Below are 18,364 nucleotides of genomic sequence, written 5' to 3' on the forward strand. Positions count from 1 at the left end.
GTCAAAGTATTTAAACCAACAGTATAACAAACTAACATGTTTTTTCCCCTAACTTGATTAGCTCAGACTTGACTGTTATTTTCAGCAAAAAACAGTGTTCTAATTGTTTTAAAGGTTTCCATTATGACAACCAGTTTAATCAATACACACCATTAAATGTTTTAAAAGCCTGTTTCATTTCCCATCTTAGAGACACTTGTCATGAAACACAACTTTCAAACATGACCTACTCCAACTATCTTTTAAAAGCAAAACACACCAAAAATTAACCATTTGACAGCCTGTCATCTACAAACAGAGCTTTGACATCACCAACACACTTGAATGTAACAAAATTTAAGTGTTAGAGCTCTAAGTTGGAAACTTTTAGTTGCTGAATTAGTCAAAATATCAAATGATACATTCTTCATCAATATTCATCAATATAATGCAAGTCAATAGAGTACATTATATGTTGATTAATCACAGTATTCTATTAGCTAGAGTTATTTAATTTCACAGGTGGGTGTTCAAAGTGGCTGACATCTCAAATGTTAAGACTGGGTGGTCAAGTACAGGAACTGGGCTGTAATATAGCTAATATATTTTATACACAGTATAAAGCACTACAGAATTGCCATCAGGCTGCGTGCCTGCCACCAGAAGTTCACCTCTCGATAGCCCATGTGGAACAAACAAAAGTTTCATGCACTTTACATCAGTGCTGTTAAGACAGGAAACCTGGGTGGGTCCTGGCTTTCAGGCAGGTGGGCAGGCAATGACTGGGCAGGGCACGGGGGGATGACAGGAGGGATGGGGGCCCTGCAGAGGGGGAGCAGGAGGGATGGGGGGCCCACCTCCCCCCATCACCCTTTACCACTCGGGGCACACAGGCTGCGGGGCACGCCCATGGGCAGGAGGGAGGGCCCCACCAGGGCTCGAGCTCCATCCATCCCTCCCAACCCTGGGTCGGTGTCTGTCAGACTGCATCCCCTACCTGCTGGCAATGCGCGCTGCTGCCCCAGTCTCCAGTCCCAGCACTAGCCCTGCCTGACCTGCCCCCACGAGGCAACCTCCCTTTGCCCTCCCCTCCCCACCCCCGAGGGACTAGCACTGGGGCCGCAGACCAGGGCAGCAGTGTTTTAAAAGCCAGCAGGAGAGGGACGTGGTCGGACACCGAGCTGGGGTCAGGAGTCCCAGGCTGTGGATTTGGAGGGATCCGGCCCCGATTTGGATGGGCCTGGATGCTAAGTGGGCTCGCCGTGGTCCACTCAGGCCCACCCATGGCTACACCTCTGCTTTACATTGATTAATACTGGACAAGGACCAGGCTGATATGATTTTTTTGTTCTTACACACCTTTTGACACCTATTCGGTATCACTTTATACGGACAACTCGTGGAGTTTTGGATTTATAAAAATGCAACCAGATACTATGAATGCATGTATGCAACTAGAATAATAGCATACCCAACTTAATGATGAATGTCAGCTTTAAGTAGATTGCCCCAGGACAAAATAAACAAATCTCACTATCACCCCACCAAACAAAAGGCCTAAAACAAGCACAACAGCACAACACAGATGGTCCTAAACAACTGAGAGGCTCTTGAGAAAGAGGTCTGAAATACTGACAGGGCAAATGAGAACACAAAGTTTTCAGTACAGTGCAAGTTGGATTAGATCTCCACCTTCCCATACTGTTATCTGCAAACCCTAAAAAAATACTATTCCTATAATTTATATTTTGCATTTCAAATTATAAACAGCCTTGTACTAAAAAGTGTGGATTTTTAATCCAGGGAAACAAGGAAAAATTCTTAGATCTGAGGAAGATTCTGAGATCTTAGAAATCTGATCTTGTGTCTTTGAATACATTTCAGTGGGAACAGAGGACGTGAGAGCACCTCAGACAGCTGAGCACAAAATTTTTATTGTTGAGGAGTTATTCCAGGGCTAGTTAGAAAGCCTAGAAGCCAAAAACTTTCCTAACGTTACAAACTACAACATGGCATAACATTTTTGTTGGCTTCTGTATTAATATAGTTTTAATTATAGATACAGGTGACAGGGTAGGGACAAGGAACAATTTAAAGTTATTTTATCATGACTTTCTTACCTCTGGCATTAATCTGATTCAAATAATTTTTACAAGTAGATTTTAAAGACAGGAAGAGCAAATAAGTACATTTTAATGAATTCAAGAAATAATCAGTTTGTGATTTTTTTTGCTACACCAAAGGAGTGGGAAAATATCAAATCTGCTTCCTGTAACTCAAATGAAAGCCTTGAATTTGGGCAAAAGGAGGAACTGTGTGACTTTCTGAAAAGCTAAAAAAAAAAAAATACATATGAAATAGAAGCCACTACCATATATTAACTATGGTAACTTGTTCTAATGACAATCTTTTCACATATCCATAGATGTAAGAGGAAGAAAAGCACTAGGCCAGATAACCCCTCTTGGAAAACATTTAGAAACAATTCTGCTTGTAATATGTATGTATCATTATCAGTGTTATTTGCCTGAAAACAGGTTCACTGTTGCTGAAGCATTCACCTGATTTCTGCTGCTTACTATCCAGTTGGAATCCTAACGACCTCTGCACTGAGGGTTATAAATTCTGATGGAGAGTAAGCATTAGAAAACAGAATAACTCTTACCATCCTTTCCATAATATAATGTGTATTTTTAAAAAGTGAACATATTTAGGTACTTCTGTGCCCCCCCATCATAATAATAATAATATCTAATTGCATAACGTTATTAAACTTCTCCTCACAAAACCCTTTTGAGGTGGGAAATCATCATCATCTTCATTTTACAGATAGGAACTGAGGCAGAGACAGATTAAGTGTCTTGCCGTAGGTCATGCAGGAAATCTATAGCAGACTTGGAAACTGAACCCAGATCCTGAAGTCCTGATCCAGTTCCTTAATCACAAAAGCACCCTAGCTCAAAGGATTGTTTTTGATAGTAGAAATGTTTAACACATGATGTGGAAGTTGTCTCAAGCCATAAATTTTAATTCATGATCAATGGAAAAACATTTCCTGTTTAAAACGTAAAAAGAGGAAGTTGAACAGAGCTGAAATGTTTTTCAGTACAGAGATGCATGAGCTGCCAGAAAAAAGTGTCACATGCATCTTTCGTCATTCATCTGTGAACTGTAATAAACCATACAAAACAAACCCCCACCCAAAACAATCCCCCCACCCCCACATATACCTTTCATCTCCCAAGGCCTTCAGAGATTCTGATATTTGGTGTCCACTCTTAAAATGGCACATGCTCCCCTGTAATTCAGTACGTGAGCGATAAAGTCTACTTAACCCCCAAACTACTAATACTGTATCACCTGCAATTTGGTCTCAGTTCTCTAGTGAAGAATTGGTCTGCTGATTAATCAATATTTTTATTTTAAAACAAAAAATTGAATCTCCTTTTTTCATATTATGAGAGTTTCACACAAAGGAACACCACAATATCTGTACTTAAGTACAGAGTGAGCAAAGGATTCCAGCTAAGTAAAATGGCATAAACTGGAGTTATATTACAGCCACACTAAATATGAAAAACAACAAGCTATACTGCATTTATGGAGTTTGAATGTAAACTCAGACAGGCAAGAGTTTAATATTTTGTAGCTTCTAAGTGAGCTCAACTAACCTAACCAGTTCATTCCAGTCACACCACTACCTCTTCTGCGAAACAAAGACAAAAAACACCTACCTCTTCAATATGTGGAGGCATTTTAAAAGGAGGTTGAAACCAATATTTAATGACTTGATGAAATTTCTGAATAAAAAGGAAACAGACAATTGCTGAAAACACCACAGTAACTGTGGCTGCAACAAATATTATTACAACAAATCCAGCTCTGGTTGCATCTGAAAAGAGAGAAGTAAAAATGTATATATCAAAAGCTTTTTCTTTTTACTCCACAGGTGTCAAGTTTATCAACAAGTCTTGATAACTTTTTAATGTGAAAACTAATCAATTGTTTTGGATACTAATTTAAATTGCATCATAATAAGGAGGAGGCTTTTATAGACTTCCCTTGTTTAACACAACAACACAGAAGCTTCACCTCTTGTGCACGGCAGTATCACTGCATAACTTACAGGTCATGAGTAGCTTCCGCCAGAGGTGCTAAACGTGTATTTCAGGCACATTGAACTCTTTTTCTAGAATCAAACCTTAGACATGACAGTGACAGACACTATCAAAAAACAAAATAAAATGATACTCTCCAGCTTTAACATGGGAGTAAAAGAGCTATGGGGAACACGAACTTTTATCAAAAATTGCTGGGAAGAGGAGGAGAAACATCAATAGCAAGTACATCATGCTATGTCTCATTCTTCTCAAAATTTTGTTTAAAACGAACACTACTATCTTAAGCCAAACAATGTAGAAATTCACAGGCTGAGATCCAAATCCCACTAAGCAGAAGAAATATTAATATTAGTGTATTTGCCCTGGATAATTTGCATTGCTCTATTAAACAATGATTCAGTGTGAGGTACTAGAATGGCAGACCCAGAGGCTTAACTCTTATTTAAATTCATCCACTCTGCCCTGCTAACGCACTGAAACATGTACTTAACTAACATAGGAGTAGTCCCAGTGGCGTGCGCGCATGCTTAAAGTTAAGAACATACTGTAACTCTTCGCTTAACGTTGTAGTTTATGTTCCTGAAAAATGTACTTTAAGCAAAACGAAGTTAACCGAACCCAATTTCCCCATAAGAATTAATGTAAATGCGGGGGTTAGGTTCCAGAGAAATTTTTTTCACCAGGCAAAAGATTATATATATACACATACATACATACATACACAGAGTATAAGTTTTAAACAATTGAATACTGTACACAGCAATGATGACTGTGAAGCTTGGTTGAGGTGGAGGAGTCCGAGGGTGGGATATTTCCCAGGGAATGCCTTCCTGCTAAATGATGAACTAGCCCTCAGCTCAGCCCTGTTGTTAATGTAACCTCACACTCTACAAGGCAGCACAAATGGAGGGAGGGGAGACAGCATGGCAGAGAGAGAGACAGAGACACACACCGTGCGTGCATGCGTGAGAGAGAGGCACCTGTGTGTGTGTGCGCGCACGCGTGTGAGAGACACGTACATTGCCCCTTTAAGTATGCTGACCCACTCCAAGTATACTGCCTTTTTAAGTAGATCAGCAAGTTGAGACAGCAACTTCCGCCAGCACGCTCCCTCTGTCCTGAGCCCTGTCGTGTGTCCCCCTGCTCTATGGAGATGGGGCACAGGAGCAGCGGGGAGGGGGACACCCTAACATTAGCACCCCCTCCCCCCCCGACCTCTGCACAGTAAGCAGGAGGCTCCCAGGAGCCGCTCCAAGGCAGAGGGCAGGAGCAGCACATGGCAGTGGGGGGAGGGACAGCTGAACTACCAGGCAGTTGATAGCCTGCTGGACAGCTGCCGCACAGGGAACTTAGGGGAGCTGCTAGGGGGGCTGCCGGTCCACCCTGGTTCCAAGCCCCCACCAGTTAGCTCCAACGGGCTGCTCTTTCTGCAAGCAGTGGACAAAGCAGGCAGCTGCCAAACAACATTATAAGGGAGCATTGGGCAGCTTTAAACGAGCATGTTCTCTAATTGGTCAGCAATGTAACGAGAAACAGGGACGATGTTAAGTGAGGAGTTACTGTATTTTAAGAGCTTTACTAGGTTAGAGCCAGAGTGCTCAGCATCTTGCAGGATCATGCCCTAAAGCAGCACCTTGTTTGACACATTTGTGTAGGGAGAGGATTGAAAAAGGAGTATGTGAGCATGGAGCCTATTCTGTCTTCTCATGCCTAGAGGTGATTCCTCCAGGTTAGAGTTGAGACATAACATGAAGGCCTAAATCTACACAGGCTTTACAACAGAGTTTAAAACCAGGCTTAAGCTCAGATACAGACAAACCAGATTCTAACACTGTGGCCAACATATAGATGAGACCAAACTTTACTGGTTTCTGAATTGTCCTTGCCCTCCCCAACCTTGTCTCACCCCTCCTCTCTATCTCCTGCCCGTTCTCCATACAATGGCAGAGCCCGGGATCAGGTGAATGGGATAGGGCAGAGAGGGACATGGTGAGTTTTCCTTCAAACAAATTTGACCCAAGGTGAGAAAAGGAACTACCAGTAAGTAATTTCCCCTTAGAATACCAATATATATTTGTATTTGTACCTTAACAGCCCCATCAAAAAAAAAAACAAAAACAAAAAATCCTATCTAGGAGGGGTGGGGAAAGGGAGGCAGATGCTCTGGTTTACTCTCTCTTATTTATTGAGCTGCTGAAAAACTCATTATGTGAAAATGAATGAGAATATGTTCTTGAACTACTAAAAAACAGTGCTCTTTTAAAACTGAAGACAGGTACTGGTTGTGTGATAAAGTAAATTAAAACAGCTAGCTATTTAAGACTCAAGTTTTATACCAGTTTCATTACACAAGAGATAAAACAGGTGTTCATGAAGTAAGATTTATACCATTAGCTGCAGTTCTGTGACAATCAGTTTTGCTTAATGGTCCAATGTTGTCATGTAATATATGGACTTTTGCTCGTATTTGAAAACAATACTCTGTCAGTTGCTTTAGATTCAGAAGTCCGATTCGGGTATTCTTGGTCCATTCTGTTTCCTGTTTAAAAAAAAAAAAGTGAATTTATATGTTATTGCAAATAATATTATTACAAAAACCATATTTCTATTAAGAGTTTTCTTCAATACAATCAACTTGAAATCACAAGTTTCCATTCAAAAGCTTCACAATATTATTTTTCATAACTAACATTTATACAGTATGCAAGAGAAGTAGTGTAACTGTATGAGCTTCTTATTGCAGTGCACTTTAAATGCAAATGTTATTAAATAGAGGCATTCTGCTTCAATGAAACAAAATCTGGCTATTTACGCTCCCCATCTACCACGGACATGATTATTTATTTTGTGAATGCAAGTAGGTTAATGTAAAATTTCACTGTACACAAAACACCCTTCGAACCTCTGAAAGTCTGCAGTATTTTTGTGCCAATACCTGCAGTAAATGGTGATTTGGAAGGAGTAGGAGTTGGAAAAACAACAAAATCGGCAAAAACAAATCTGCTGCTTTAAAATACCAGGTTCTGGGCTAGGATGCCCAGAACCATTATCTAGGGATTAAAGACAGATGCAAATATGGTGTTCTTTTTGCATCAACACTCCACTCTTGACACTAGAGCACTGGCCCCAGACAGCAAGAACTGAATTAGACAAAGTTCTGTCCAGTGAAGATCATGCTGTTCACCAATTTATTTCTTTGCCTACTCACAAGAACGGAGCTAGCAGGGAGAACTGTAGGGCAACACTAAATGCATTCTTATGTCCACAGTCTAACAAAGCTAGCAGTTTGCCTTTTTCAATGCTGGGTAGCTCAGTTAAGAACTTGATTAATTCTTAATGTCAAAGCTAAAAGTTATGACATGAGGTCTGAGTTCTATCTCATCTGTATGTCAGCTAGAGGAAGGGGAGTATGTTAAAAGTGTGTCAGAAAACTCAGTTTTTCTGGGAAAGGAGGGAGGTGCATTAACCTTGACATGGTCTGTCTTTTTTTAAAAAAAGCTCAACTCATTAACTGAAATGAAAAGGGTAAGTAGTTGGAAAGCCAGAGGCAGGGCCGTCCCTAGGGGGGTGCAGGGACTGGGGCAAATCAGCCTGTATGGGGCCCACCTTAACATTTTTTATACAGATCTAATCTGGTTACAGTGAACTTCAAGGGCAGCTGCTGGCCGCAGGTTAAATATTGATAGCGCCCAGCTGTATAATTATAATGTTGTTATAGAAAAGAACTACAATATAATTATAATGAAGTTCATATAATTTTAAAAAAAAATCTCACCGATCACGATCAGCGTTACACTGCTTAGATTCTGAAATCCATCTTCCTGGACTTTCTTGCAGCAAACTCACTTCCCAGGTGCATATGGTCTCGCTACCCTCAGATATTTTTTTAAATGTAATTACACATTCGTAACACTGAGAGCCCATGTCTCGGGAACTGGGTGGCTCTTGGCAGGCCTATATGTGCCCTGGTGCTGGGGGACCCCCAGGACCCTCCAGTACTCAGGAGGAGCTCTAAGATTTGTTTTCTCTGGGGGCTGGGGAGGAGGCAGAAAAGCAGATGGATGGAGGACCCCAGTCCTGGTGGGTGGTGGAGAGAGCAGAGTTGTGGGACCCCAGGTCCTGGTACTGCAGGGAGGGGAACCCCAAGGTGGAGAGCTGAAAGGCAAGGAGGACCTTGAGGTGGGGGGGTGGTGATAAGAGGTGGCACTGGAGGACCCCACACAGTGCTGGGAGAGGGGAGAAAGGGCAGTGGAAGGGGGACGTGTGGGGCACTGGGGGGACACCAATGCTAGGCGATGGAGACTACTGGCTGGCATTCACCTGTGCTAGGTGACCCCCTGTGTTAGTGAAGGGTCCCACCAGAAAAGGGAAGGGTCCGTCTGAGGCGGAAGGGCAGGGGCAGCCTGCCCAGGCATTAGTGGCTGGGTGACACCGAGAGCCCATGGAACAGGCTGCGGCAGCACCGAGTGACCCGGCCCCAGAGACAGAGCCCAGGGGGCTGCAGGAAACAAAAAGAAACAAAAAACACCTTGGCCAGTGAGTGTGGGGCACGGGCCCGACCTCTGCTGCCGGCACCAGGCCCCCCAGGCCGCCCTGAGCGCCCCCCAAAGCTCCTCAGGTCTTGTTTGCACTGGGAATTTCAGCCACTTGTGTCCAGTTACTGGAGTAGCTGTGCTGGTTCAAATCAAAGTCTTAATGTAGACAGGTGCAAATCTGCTACAAGACCTGACCTGTGCAGTATCAAGAAAGGTGAGCTGCACCAGTGTGGTTGCCCTGGTCTGCCCTACAGATGGGACAGCTCTGGCCGGGGCGGATTTTTTCATTTATGAAAAAAATCAGTCAGTCTATGTCTTTAAAACAAAAATTCCTCATTTGTGGGCAGTTTATTCAACCAAAACCAGCATGTCCAGACTGGGAATTTGCCCTGCTCATAGCCATTGGTGGCCCTGACAAAAGTATAACTACACTAGTGACTTGGTGTACACCATATGTTTGCAAAACCTCTATAGGTAGAGCCCTACCAAATTCACGGCCATGAAAAACACATCACGGACAATGAAATCTGGCCTCTCCCCGTGAAATCTGGTCTTTTGTGTGCTTTTACCTTATACTATACAGATTTAACAGAAGAGACCAGTGTTTCTCAAATTGGTGGTCCTAACCAAAAAAGGAGTTGCAGGGGGTCCACAAGGTTATCTTCGGGGAGGGAGGGTCGCAGTATTGCCACCCTTACTTCTGCACTGATGCCTTCAGAGCTGGGTGGCTGGAGGGCAGCAGCTGCTGATTTGAGGGCCCTGCTCTGCAGGCAGCATGACAGAAATAAAGGTGGCAGTACCCGACCAGGCCATCCTCACTTCTGCGCTGCTGCTGGTGGCAGCGCTGCCTCAGACCTAGGCTCAAGGCCAGCAGCCGCCGCTCTCCAGCTGCCCAGCTCTGAAGACAACACCGCTGCCAACAGTAGCGCAGAAGTAAGTGTAGCAGTACCACAACCCGCACCACGTCCCTCCCCCCCCCCCCAATAACCTTGCGATCCCCCTCACCCCCCAAACTCCTTTTTGGGTCAGGACCCTTATAATTACAACACCAGGAAATTTCAGATTTAAATAACTGAAATCATGAAATTTACAATTTTTAAAATCCTATGACCATGGAATTGACGAAAATGGACTGTGAATTTGGTAGGGCCCTATCCATAGGCCAAGATTTAAACTGGCACAGCTCACCTTTCTTGATACTGCACAAATCAGGTCTTGTAGCAGTTTTGCACCTGTCTACATTAAGGCTTTGATTTGAACCAGCACAGCTACTCCAGTAACTGGACACAAGTGGCTGAAATTCCCAGTCCAAACAAGGCCTGAGAGAGAGAAAAATCTCGGAGGTCCTAGGTAAAATTTTCAAAAGTGCCTAAGTGACTTAGGAGTCTGATTTTCAGAATGAAGGTGTTTAGGAGCCCAATTCACTTTTGAAAATGGAACTCCTAAGTCACTTAAGGGCTTTGGAAAACTTTACATCCATTCAATTAATAACAGTTAATAAATCTGAGCCCAGATTAGATTAACTTCCCTTCAGTTAACTAACAAGCTTCTTTTCTGCTGGAAAAAAGGTCAATATTACAACTTTGCCCTCCATTTCTTTCTACCATTTTGCCAAAAAAAGGAGAGAGATAAAAAGAATTCTTACATGTTGTTTATTTGTTGATTTCTCCCAATAGCGCACAAGATATTGTAAAGTATCTTCTTTTACAGGGGGCACGAAGCTAAGGAAAAGCGAATCAGGTGTTGAATCCACATTTACTATAACAGGAGGCCCTATAGTAGCTGAAAATGAACAAAAAAAAATAGATGAACATTTGGAATTTTTAAAAATGAGCAAGTTTCCTACTAGTTTTGATCTGATGCATAATAAGAAATTACTGAATACAACAGCCTGTTATTTGGAAGAGATATAAATCGTTCAAATACATTTACTCCTTAATTATTTCAAATAGCTTCACAGCACTAAATATTGGCTTTTTATGTGAATTTAAATGATACGAAGAATCATTTTGTCTACTTTATCTTGAAAAATTATCAAGCTGTAGTAGGATCTATCTGCAGTTCACTCTGACTTTTGCATAGCCTTGTTGACATTAATCTGATTTAAATTTTTCCCTCAAAATGCCAGATCAGCTATGCATTCTGGGCTTCCCATATCGCCTCCCAGCAAAGGAGCCTCATCTGTTCCAGCAGATAGGACACTGGACTTAGAGTCAGAGGATGCGGGTTCTATTACTGGCTATACTACTGACTCATTGTGTGATTTTGGGAAAATCATTTCACTCTATCCACTGGGGATAAAACTGAGAAAGTTTACCAGCATTTGCAAAGCACTAACAACTACAGATAAAAAAAACACACCATATATGTGCTTATTAATAATTATTATTATTTCTGATCGGTAGTCTCTCTCATACACACCCCTTGACCAGGCAATCAACTCCAGAGTAGTGTCTCATGGGCAAAGTCTACCTACAGGTGGAGAAGGCCGCAAAAGGAAACTGACGAGGATGTTATAACCCCACTCAGTTTCACTTCACAGCCAGCTGCATCTGTGAAGTGCTCCTGTATTTCAACATGGCGCTACTGTTATATGCTGCGGTTGCTAAGAAGAGAAAAAGAAAGCAAAAAGATTCTAGAGGAAGAAGGATGAAAAGACAGATGCAAGCAAGGAGGAGAGGTTAGATGCATGCAACATGGTAAAAGGAGAACCAAGGCCTTGTCTACAGCTAGGAATTTATCCTGGTTCTAGCCACAGGTGTGGATGCACTGGTACCACCTCTGGTATAGGCAGGCAAAGCTGCTATTTGCACTACATCAGGTTACCTTTATTTCAAGCAAGGCTAGGCCCCACCAGTGTGAATAGCAGCTATGCTTGCCCACATTAGGAGTTTGCACTGCTCCAGCTACGTCTGTGAATAGTCTTCAATGGCTGGGATTGGGGCAAACTCCCAGTGCAGCCAAGGCTTAAAGAAGAGGAAAAGAAGTGGGTCTTATCAGGATATTTTCATAAAATCATATGGAGTGCAACGTCACAATGAGTGTGAATATAATGTAACTGGAATATGCTTCATGAAAAAGGTCTCTTGTAAGGTATCATTACAAAGTTTATAATCTACTGAGTGTGGTCATCCTATTTGTATAAATGTATCATTCCTGTATGTGAAACTAGAAATATAAAATATAACTCTGAGGTCCTATTGTAATTATGCAAAGTGCGGGCCATTAATGGTGGTTCATAATCTTGATGGCTCCCATCAACTAGAACAAATGACTGTAGATGGCTGTTTACTTGCAAGCCTTCCTGTGAGTGAGGCCCAGAAGAATGAAGGCTTGGGGTCTCAGGAGATGTGACCATGTCACCTGGTACTGGAATCCATCTTAAACCTGGTGTTTTTCCATTTAGAAGGAGCGGTGGGGACCCAAAGAGACAAAAGATTCCCACATTGTGCTAAACATATATAAGGGGGTGAAATGGAACAAGGGACTGCAGTCATGAGAAATCTGCTAGCTACCACCTGAGCTAGAACAAGGACTGTACCAGGGGAAAGGATTGGGCCCAAACTAGGAAGGAGTCTAGTCTGTGAAATAAGCTGATTGGAACATCTCTGAGGGTGAGGTTTCATCTGTAATCAGTTTCTTACAGTATTAGGCTTAGACTTGCATGTTTTTGTTTTATTTTGCTTGGTAACTTACTTTGTTCTGTTATTACTTGGAACCACTTAAATCCTGCTTTTTGTATTTAATAAAATCACTTTTTACTTATTAACCCAGAGCAAGTAATTAATACCTGGGGGAGCAAACAGCAGTGCATCTCTCTCTATCAGCATTATAGAGGGTGAACAATTTATAAGTTTACCCTGTATAGGCTTCATACAGAGTAAAATGGATTTATTTGGGGTTTGGATCCATTGGGAACTGGATGTCTGGGTGCTAGAGACAGTAGCACTTCTTAAGCTGTTTTCAGTTAAGTCTGCAGCTTGTGGGGGACATGGTTCAGACCCGAGTCTGTGTTTGCAGCAAGCTAGCATGTCTGGCTCAACCAGGCAGGGTACTGAAGTCCCAAGCTGCCAGGGAAAACGGGCTCAGAGGTAGTCTCAGCACATCAGGTGACAGTCCCAACGGGGTCCCTGTGACCGAACCCGTCACACTTACGTTCGTATGTTATATTTTAATTTTCCCATTGAACATTTTCAGAGTAACAGCCGTGTTAGTCTGTATTCGCAAAAAGAAACGGAGTACTTGTGGCACCTTAGAGACTAACCAATTTATCTGAGCATAAGCTTTCGTGAGCTACAGCTCACTTCATCGGATGCATACTGTGGAAAATACAGAAGATGTTTTTATACACACAAACCATGAAAAAATGGGTGTTTATCCCTACAAAAGGTTCTCTCTCCCCCCCGCCCCCACTCTCCTGCTGGTAATAGCTTATCTAAAGTGATCACTCTCCTTACAACGTGTATGATAATCAAGGTGGGCCATTTCTAGCACAAATCCAGGGTCTAACAAGAACGTCTGAGGAACAGTGGGGGGGGAGGGGGGGACGGAATAAACAAGGGGAAATAGGCTTGAATAGAGACTGGGAATGGTTGAGTCATTATAAAAAGTAACCTATGTTAATTGTATCCAATTTACAAATTAATTCCAATTCAGCAGTCTCTCGTTGGAGTCTGTTTTCGAAGTTTTTTTGTTGAAGGATAGTCACTTTGAGATCAGAAATCGAGTGACCAGAGAGACTGAAGTGTTCTCCGACTGGTTTTTGAACATTTTGTTGGTCACCAAAGTTTGGAAGTGAACTGCTAAAACATACCTTCCTGTATAAATACAAGACTACCAAGCAATTAGTTTATCCCTAATTATTGTTATAGCATGGCATAAAGAAAAAACGGTGAGTTGCCCTGGATTCTTAACTAATTTGTATCACAGTGCCTAATACAATGGAGTTCTGAGCTCTATACACAGCTATTTTACAAATATATAAAAAACAAATGTTAAAAGACCAGAAAAAAAAAAAGTCAGACAGTCTAGCATAACACAAGAGAAAACTGATCCTTTCCTGTAACCTCTGCTTATTATTTTTATAATGGCAGGACACGTTTAGATTCATTTTGTTGCAATGTCATCCATGCTATGGTAACAGAAAAACAAAAATAATAAAACTTCACCCTGCTTCATTCAAATGGTTCTGCTCTGCTCAAAATTATTTTGTGGAAAGTTGGCCCTCTTGTTAATACATTGGATCATGAACTTTTTAGTTTCTTCTTGCATCATGCCCTACTACAGTTGCAACTGCTATCTCTCCTTTAATGTGTCCTCTCTTCTGAACATTTCACTTGGCAAGTAACTCTCCCCACTATATTCTCTTTCTCACCGCTCAGAGTGTGAAACATGATCTGGGGTGTGATCTACATGGCTGATTTGAATGCCATAGGAAAAAATACACACAAGCTAGAAGGCTAACAGCTGAGTTTACAGGACTTGATTTTAGGATTGGCTACATGAGGTGCCACATGAGAAGGCAGAGAAGGCTGCTGGCTTTCAAGGGGCCACTTGAAAGTACCCAGAGTACTGGATACACAAGTGGGGAAGGGGTAGGTGTGGAATCATGCAGTTCCTCCCCAGCCCCCGAGCCTCTCCTTCGCTTTGCACTTCCTTTGAGCTAGTCGTATGCCCCCACCCACAGGATCCATTCCCCAGGTTGGGAAATAAGAGGGAATAATGAAGGACTCTCTTCTGCGCTAAACATTATTTCAGACTTAACTTTTGAATAAAGGAAACCCACCACTGAATCTCCTCCTACCTCAGAAACCAACCATAAAAAAGGAACTCGTGGATACTTCTAAATGGTAAAGTTAAATGTGTTCACGCAGCCACCAAATTAACCTTGATTTTGTCAGTATGGTATACTCCCCATTATCTGAATAGCACAGGGGACACTGATTTTATTTGGATAATCTTGAGTTTGGATAATTAAAAGGGCAGGAGCCATGGCCAGGGGCTTGTCCTCCTCCTCACAGCCCTGGCTGGGGATCTCTGCTCTATTATCTGAATCCCTGCCTTATCCCCCAGCACGAAGAGGCTGCAGAGGTCAGGTATCTCACACTGGGGGACAAGGAAGGGATTCAGATAACGTGGAAGTTCAGATTATAGGGTTTTGGATAAACGGGAGTGTACTGTATATCCCTGACCCCTTTATACTATACAAGTAGGGAATAATGTAGGTACTTTTGAAATTATATGCGTTTGGTGCCAAAATGTGTTTAAGAGTTATCACAAAATTAGGTGTGCAGAAAAGCCCAAAATCTACAGGAAAATAAAAAAAGTTAACTTATTGCTCTCCTGGGCTCTGTTCAATCTAGAAAAATTAGTTGTCATCAACAGATTCCCCCATCAACTGGTGCTGACAAAAGTTCAGTGTAGATGAGAAACTTGTTTTAATATCATTACAGAAAAGTTGACAGATACCAGTTTCTCCTAGGTCTCTGTATCCGTACCACTGGCATAGCAAATATAAACTGAAACAGATTTTAAAAACAGATTCCTAACACAGCAGGTCCCATCACCTCTCTTTTGAATTCTCTCACATACTATATAAAGTGAAGAAAACTAAGACACAATAATAATAACAATTATCAGAAATATTTTCTATAAGGAGGTAAGAGGCTGAGATCATAAGAGACTTACTGTTTTGGTCTGCTACAAATGTATTTGTTTCCACCCAGACAGATTTCACTTGTCCTAGCTCAGCCCTAACACGTAAAGTAATTGTCCAAAAGCTTTTGATATTTGGATGTGTGAAATTGCATTCAGTCTTTGTAATATTTGTGCAGTTAATTTCTTCCCAACAATCACAGGCCATTCTGCGATACAAAATTAAGAAAGAATAAGTCAGTGGAATCGCCTCGCTGCTGCATCTAGTACAACTGATAGAAAACGCTCTCTCAAATATTCTTTACACCTAGCCGGTTTCTAAAGAATCGACATTTAATATAAAAGTACAACTTTCAAGCAGTTTTACTCTATAACCATGCAACGCCTTCTCTCAAAGCACCTGAAACTCTTTTCAAAATGTAGCCAATTAAAAACTTTAGGAGGTAGGCAGGGGACATTCTGTAATCCCAGAGGCTGAATGCCTTCAACTATTACAGGCCAGTAAGCCTGACTTCAGTACCGGGCAAACTGGTTGAAACTATAGTAAAGAACAAAATTGTCAGACACATAGATGAACATAATTTGCTGGGGAAGAATCAACATGGTTTTTGTAAAGGGAAATTATGCCTCACCAATCTACTAGAATTCTCTGAGGTGGTCAACAAGCATGTGCACAAGGGGAATCCAGTGGATATAGTGTACTCAGATTTTCAGAAAGCCTTTGACAAGTTCCCTCACCAAAGGCTCTTAAGCAAAGTAAGCTGTCATGGGATCACTAACTGGTTAAAAGATAGGAAATAAAGGGTAGGGATAAATGGTCAGTTTTCAGAATGGAGAGAGGTAAATAGTTGTGTCCCCCAGGGATCTATAGTCGGCCCAGTTCTATTCAACATATTCATACATGATCTGAAAAAAGGGGTAAACAGCGAGGTGGCAAAATTTGCCGACGATACAAAACTGACTACTCAAGGTAGTTAAGTCCCAAGCAGACTGCAAAGAGCTACAAAAGGATCTCTCAAAACTGGGTGACTAGCCAACAAAATGGCAGAAGAAATTCAATGTTGATAAATGCAAAGTAATGCACATGGGATTACGTTTGCCAAAATATACATATAAAATGGAGTCTCAAGTAGCTGTTACCACTCAAGAAAGAGACCTTGGTGTCATTCTGGATAGTTCTCTGAAAACATCCACTCAATGTGCGGCAGCAGTCAAAAAAAGTGAACAGAATGTTGGGAAACATTAAGAAAAGAATAGATAAGATGACAGAAAATTAACTGATCTCTAAATATTCATGGTAAATAGGCCTAATGGCCTGTGATGGGATGTTAGATGGGGTGGGATCTGAGTTACCCAGGAAAGAATTTTCTGTAGTATCTGGCTGGTGAATCTTGCCCATATGCTCAGGGTTCAGCTGATCGCCATATTTGGGGTCGGGAAGGAATTTTCCTCCAGGGCAGATTGGAAGAGGCCCTGGAGGTTTTTTGCCTTCCTCTGTAGCATGGGGCACGGGTCACTTGCTGGAGGATTCTCTGCTCTTTGAAATCTTTAAACCATGATTTGAGGACTTCAGTAGCTCAGACATAGGTGAGGTTTTTCGCAGGAGTGAGTGGGTGAGATTCTGTGGCCTGCGTTGTGCAGGAGGTCAGACTAGGTGATCATAATGGTCCCTTCTGACCTCGGTATCTATGAATCTATAAAATATCATATTGCCTCTATATAAATCCATGGTACGCCCACATTTTGAATACTCTGTGCAGATGGGGTCGCCCCATCTCAAAAAAAATATATTGGAATTGGAAAAGGGCAACAAAAATTATTAGGGGTACGGAACGGCTTCCGTATGAGGAGGGATTAATAAGACTGACTTTTCAACTTGGAAAAGAGACGACTAAGGGGGGATATGATAGAGGTCTATAAAATCATGACTGATATGGAGAAAGGAAATAAGGAAGTGTTATTTTCTCCTTCTCATAACACAAGAACTAGGGGTTACCAAATGAAATTAATAGGCAGAAGATTTAAAACAAAGAAAAGGAAGTTTGGGGTTTTTTTTTTATAAAATGCAGTCAACCTCTGGAACTCCTTGCCAGAGGATGTTGTGAAGGCCAAGACTATAACAGGGTTTAAAAAAGAACTAGATAAGTTCAAGGAGGATAGCTCCATCAATGGCTATTAGCTAGGATGAACAGGGATGGTGTCCCTTGCCTGTTTGCCAGAAACTGTGAATGGGCAAGGGAGGATGGATCACTTGATGGTTACTGTTCTGTTCATTCCCTCTGGGGCACCTGGCATTGGCCACTGTCAGAAGACAGGATACTGGGCTAGATGGGAATGAACAGAAGAGGTAATCACTGAGCGATCCATCCCGTCACACATTCCCAGCCCATCCTGGCTAATAGACATTGATGGACTTGTCTATCTCAAATTGGGCACTCAAAATTAATGCATACTTTTCATTTTAACCTCTCTCTCAGTTCTTTTTTGAACTCTATTGTAGTCTTGGCCTTCACAACACCCTCTGACAAAGTTCCACAGGTTGACTACGTTGTATGAAGAAATACTTCCTTTTGTTTGTTTTAAACCTGCTGCCTATTAAGGTCACTTGGTGACCCCTACTTCTTGGGTAAGCAAAGGTAAGTAACATTTCCTTATTTACTTTCTCCACACCAGTCATGATTTTATAGATCTCTATCATATCCCCCCTTAGTCGTCTCTTTTCCAAGCTGAAAAGTCATCTTATCAACCCCTCCTCATATGGAAGCTGTTCCATACCCCAGTCATTTTTGTTGCCCCTTTCTGTACCTTTTCCAATTCCAATATTCCTTTTTTGAGATGGGGCGACCACATCTGCCTGCAGTATTCAAGATGTGGGTGTACCATGGATTTATATAGAGGAAATATGATATTTTCTGTCTTATTATCTATATTGATATTTAAAATAAGAACATCCCGAGTATAAATAACCATGGGCTTCAGGAAAAATATTAACAAAGCTGGTTTGGAACAAGAGTGAAAAAAAATTGGGAAAAAGGAAGGATTTCATTCTTTTCCTTGTTTAGTGGAAATAATTCA

General features: G+C 41.8%; 1 protein-coding gene across 1 annotated transcript in view; it reads right to left on the minus strand.

Annotated features, from left to right (window-relative positions):
* IFNGR2 (interferon gamma receptor 2) overlaps positions 1-18,364 on the minus strand; it is a 39,772-nt gene that overhangs the window by 6,257 nt on the left and 15,151 nt on the right. Inside the window, exons 3-6 of the mRNA XM_048867902.2 lie at positions 15,323-15,498; positions 10,281-10,417; positions 6,489-6,639; positions 3,714-3,871 (exon numbers count right to left, since the gene is read on the minus strand). Of these exons, the coding sequence (XP_048723859.1) occupies positions 3,714-3,871; positions 6,489-6,639; positions 10,281-10,417; positions 15,323-15,498 (622 nt within the window). The remainder of the gene's footprint in view (positions 1-3,713; positions 3,872-6,488; positions 6,640-10,280; positions 10,418-15,322; positions 15,499-18,364) is intronic.

The sequence above is a fragment of the Caretta caretta genome, chromosome 1 (assembly GCF_965140235.1).
Source record: "Caretta caretta isolate rCarCar2 chromosome 1, rCarCar1.hap1, whole genome shotgun sequence".
Lineage (NCBI taxonomy): Eukaryota > Metazoa > Chordata > Testudines > Cheloniidae > Caretta > Caretta caretta.